The sequence below is a fragment of the Arachis stenosperma genome, chromosome 4 (genome assembly GCF_014773155.1).
Source record: "Arachis stenosperma cultivar V10309 chromosome 4, arast.V10309.gnm1.PFL2, whole genome shotgun sequence".
In the NCBI taxonomy this organism is placed as follows: domain Eukaryota; kingdom Viridiplantae; phylum Streptophyta; class Magnoliopsida; order Fabales; family Fabaceae; genus Arachis; species Arachis stenosperma.
Window position 1 is genome coordinate 30574593 of NC_080380.1, and position 3674 is coordinate 30578266.

Consider the following 3674-nt stretch of genomic DNA (forward strand, 5'->3'; position numbering starts at 1 on the left):
GCCAAAGTCACTTTATTGGATTTAAAACAATAGTCAACTTCGTTCTAGTTCAATTGACAATCTGAACTTGAATTATTCATTATTTTTAACAATGAGATAACTGTTCAAAATTGATTTTAGAGCTTGATTTTAAAAACGTAAAGAACGAATGAAGAGAAACACAGAGAACACATAGATGGAAGAGAACGTAGATCGTAAACGTTGAGAAAATTCAAAAAACGGAAATAAAATTCTTTCGAAAAAAACAATTATATATTCGCGCGTTAATTGAATAATGGATTAAATAATGACATGTAAAGTGAATTAGATTAAAGAGACTTATATGAACTTATATGAAATAATAATTTATATGTGGAAAATATTTGTTAATTTATTTAAATAAAAAATCTCAAATCTAAGGGTATTACTCATAAATCATAACAATAAAAGAAACAAATAAATATCTATCCTTGTTTGCGTTTTGCATACTCGATAACTGGATGTTTGATCCGCACCAGACACCACGGATCATTCAATCCATTGTTTCTGACTGTCTCTCATTCCCATTCTCACTTGTTCCTTCCTCATTTCTAGAACTGCAATTGCTTCCATTATCATCACTTCCTCTCTCTAAATTATGGAGGGTACCCTCTTCCCCAATAGGCCAGTGTTACCAGCGCCACCAAACAAACCCAAAAGGCCTTTGAAATCGAAGCCAACAACACTTCTTCCACCTCTTAACCCTCCTCCGCCGCCACCATCTCCGCCACCATCATTTCAATTGGATTCTCTTCTCCATCACTTGCAGAATCTCACTGCTGTCACTCCAACTCAGAACGACATGACCCATTTCCCTTCTTTACAGGTACTCCTTGATTCCTCTGAGAGAAAGCAACCCAATTCAGGTTCTGACCCCAGGATTGGTCAAGACCATATCTTTGATGCAAAGTTTGAATTTTTATCTGAAAAGGGTAAGTTGATGCTCAATTCGATTGTTGGGTCACCTTTGCGTCGCTTGAATGATTTTTTTGATTCTGCGAAATTTGAGTTGCTTGAAGTTGATTTGACAAGCCTGTTGAGGGCTTTGGACCTTTCTGGGAATTGGGAAAGGGCCATTTTGTTGTTTCAGTGGTTATTGTTGAATTTTGGGGATGAGAGTTTGAGGGTGGATAACCAGCTTATTGAAATTACGGCTAAGATATTAGGGAGAGAATCGCAGCATTCGATTGCATCCAAACTGTTTGATTTAATTCCTGTTGAAGAATACTCTCTTGATATCAAGGCTTACACCACTATTCTTCATGCATATGCTCGCACTGGAAAGTATAAGCGAGCTATTTATATCTTTGAGAAGATGAAGGAGAGTGGTCTTGATCCTAGTTTGGTCACTTACAATGTTATGCTTGATGTTTATGGCAAGATGGGTCGTTCCTGGAGTAAAATCTTGCGCCTATTGGATGAGATGAGAGACAAAGGGCTCGAGTTCGATGAGTTTACGTGCAGCACTGTGATCTCTGCTTGTGGGAGAGAGGGCATGCTAGAGGAAGCAAGGAAATTTTTCGCTGAAATAAAATCCAATGGCTATAAACCGGGAACTGTTACTTATAATTCGCTGCTGCAGGTGTTTGGAAAGGCTGGAGTTTATGCAGAGGCGTTGAGCATCTTAAAGGAAATGGAGGATAACAATTGCCCACCTGATGCTGTCACTTACAATGAGCTTGTGGCAGCATATGTAAGAGCTGGGTTTCTTGATGAAGGTGCCGGTGTCATAGATACAATGACCAGTGGAGGAGTAATGCCAAATGCTGTTACTTACACAACCATTATAAATGCATATGGTAAGGCAGGGAATGAAGACAAGGCGTTAAAGTTGTTCGCCCAAATGAAGGAGTCGGGTTGTGTCCCTAATGTGTGCACATACAATGCGGTTCTTGCAATGCTAGGAAAAAAGATGAGATCAAAAGACATGATTAAGGTTTTCTGTGACATGAAGTTGAACAGATGTGCTCCTAATCGTGCTACGTGGAACACCATGCTTGCTGTGTGTGGTGATAAGGGTAAGCACAATTATGTCAACCAGGTTCTAAGAGAAATGAAGAACTGCGGATTTGAGCCTGATAAAGACACATTCAATACGTTAATTAGTGCATATGGTCGGTGTGGATCCGAAGTTGATGCTGCAAAAATGTATGGGGAAATGATTAAAGCTGGCTTTACTCCATGCGTAACAACTTATAATTCTCTTCTAAATGCTCTTGCAAGGCGAGGTGATTGGAAAGCAGCTGAATCTGTCATTCAGGACATGGCGAAGAAGGGCTTTAAGCCTAATGAAACCTCATACTCGCTTTTGCTTCATTGTTATTCCAAGAATGGGAACATCAAGGGCATAGAGAAAGTTGAGAAAGAAATCTACAATGGCCAGGTATTTCCCAGTTGGATGCTTTCAAGAACACTTGTCATAGCATATTCCAAGTGCAGGCACCTTAAGGGAATGGAAAGGACGTTTCAGCAACTGCAAAAGAATGGATACAAGCCTGATTTGGTCATAGTTAATGCCATGCTCTCTATGTTTGTTCGAAACAAGTTGTACGATAAGGCGCATGAAATGGTGCATTTTGTTCATGAAATCGGACTGCAGCCGAATCTTGTTACCTATAATAGCTTGATGGACTTGCATGCCCGAGAGGGCGAGTGTTGGAAAGCCGAAGAATTGCTCAAAGGAATCCAAAGCTCGGGTCATAAGCCGGATGTTGTGTCTTATAACACTGTCATTAAGGGGTTCTGCAAGCAAGGGCTCATGCAGGAGGCTATTAGAGTCCATTCGGAGATGACCGCTAACGGAATTCGACCGTGCATCTTCACATACAACACATTTTTGGCAGGCTATTCAGGGCAGGGGTTGTTCAAGGAAGCAGAAGAGGTGATTATGTATATGATTGAACACAATTGCAGGCCAAATGAGATGAGTTACAAGATTGTTGTTGATGCTTATTGTAAAGCAAAGAAATATAAAGAAGCAGTGATCTTTGTGTCAGAGATTAAGCAGTTTGATGACTCTTTTGATGACCAATCTGTGAAAAGGCTATCTTCTTACATTTGGGAGATTTCAGGGTCTTGACTTTGTCAATTTTCCCTCTCAATTTTTTTTATTTTTTAACACAGTTCAAATTCTAGCCTGTTGGCAACTCCTTTTGTACTATAAACTTAATTAATAATAATTACATTAGTCATTAGTCCATAAAAAATAAGGCATGTTGTGCTTTACATGTACATTGAATCTATTGCAAGTATATGAGGACGAACAAAAAATGGAGATAAACATAAGATTAAAAATAGTTGTATTCTGCTATATTGTACCCAATTTTAGATGAACAGAAAATTAGACAAATTTTATTTTAAAAAAGGAATTCTTTTACCTCTTTTTGTATTTGTTTCCTTCGAGGCGTGGGTGAATAAGTTCAGTTTGCTTTCTCATGTTTGTTTGGTGAATGCTGATGCAGGCCATGCAGTGAGCAATGCTGCACCAACTGCACCATCAACATCAATTATGAGAGGGTGTCTAACAATACTGGTAAAGTCTTCAATTTTGTTGGATATCAAAGTGAGAGAGACGGATGTGCCACTTGATCACGATGCTAAGGTAGTTTCTGAAACAAAATGGCAATCTTAACGTTGACAGAAAAAAAAAAAATATG

At 38.8% G+C, this 3674-nt stretch overlaps 1 protein-coding gene across 1 annotated transcript; it reads left to right on the top strand.

Moving 5' to 3' along the window:
- The first annotated feature begins 473 nt into the window (after positions 1–473).
- Positions 474–3322, top strand: LOC130976254 (pentatricopeptide repeat-containing protein At2g18940, chloroplastic). Its single transcript, XM_057901069.1, has one exon. The coding sequence runs from the start codon at positions 617–619 to the stop codon at positions 3095–3097; it is 2481 nt and encodes an 826-aa protein (XP_057757052.1). The 5' UTR covers positions 474–616; the 3' UTR covers positions 3098–3322.
- Positions 3323–3674: the final 352 nt, after the last annotated feature.

Coding starts and splice junctions, on each gene's coding strand:
- LOC130976254 (XM_057901069.1), top strand. CDS start 617: ATGGAGGGTACCCTCTTCCCCAATAGGCCAGTGTTACCAGCGCCACCA.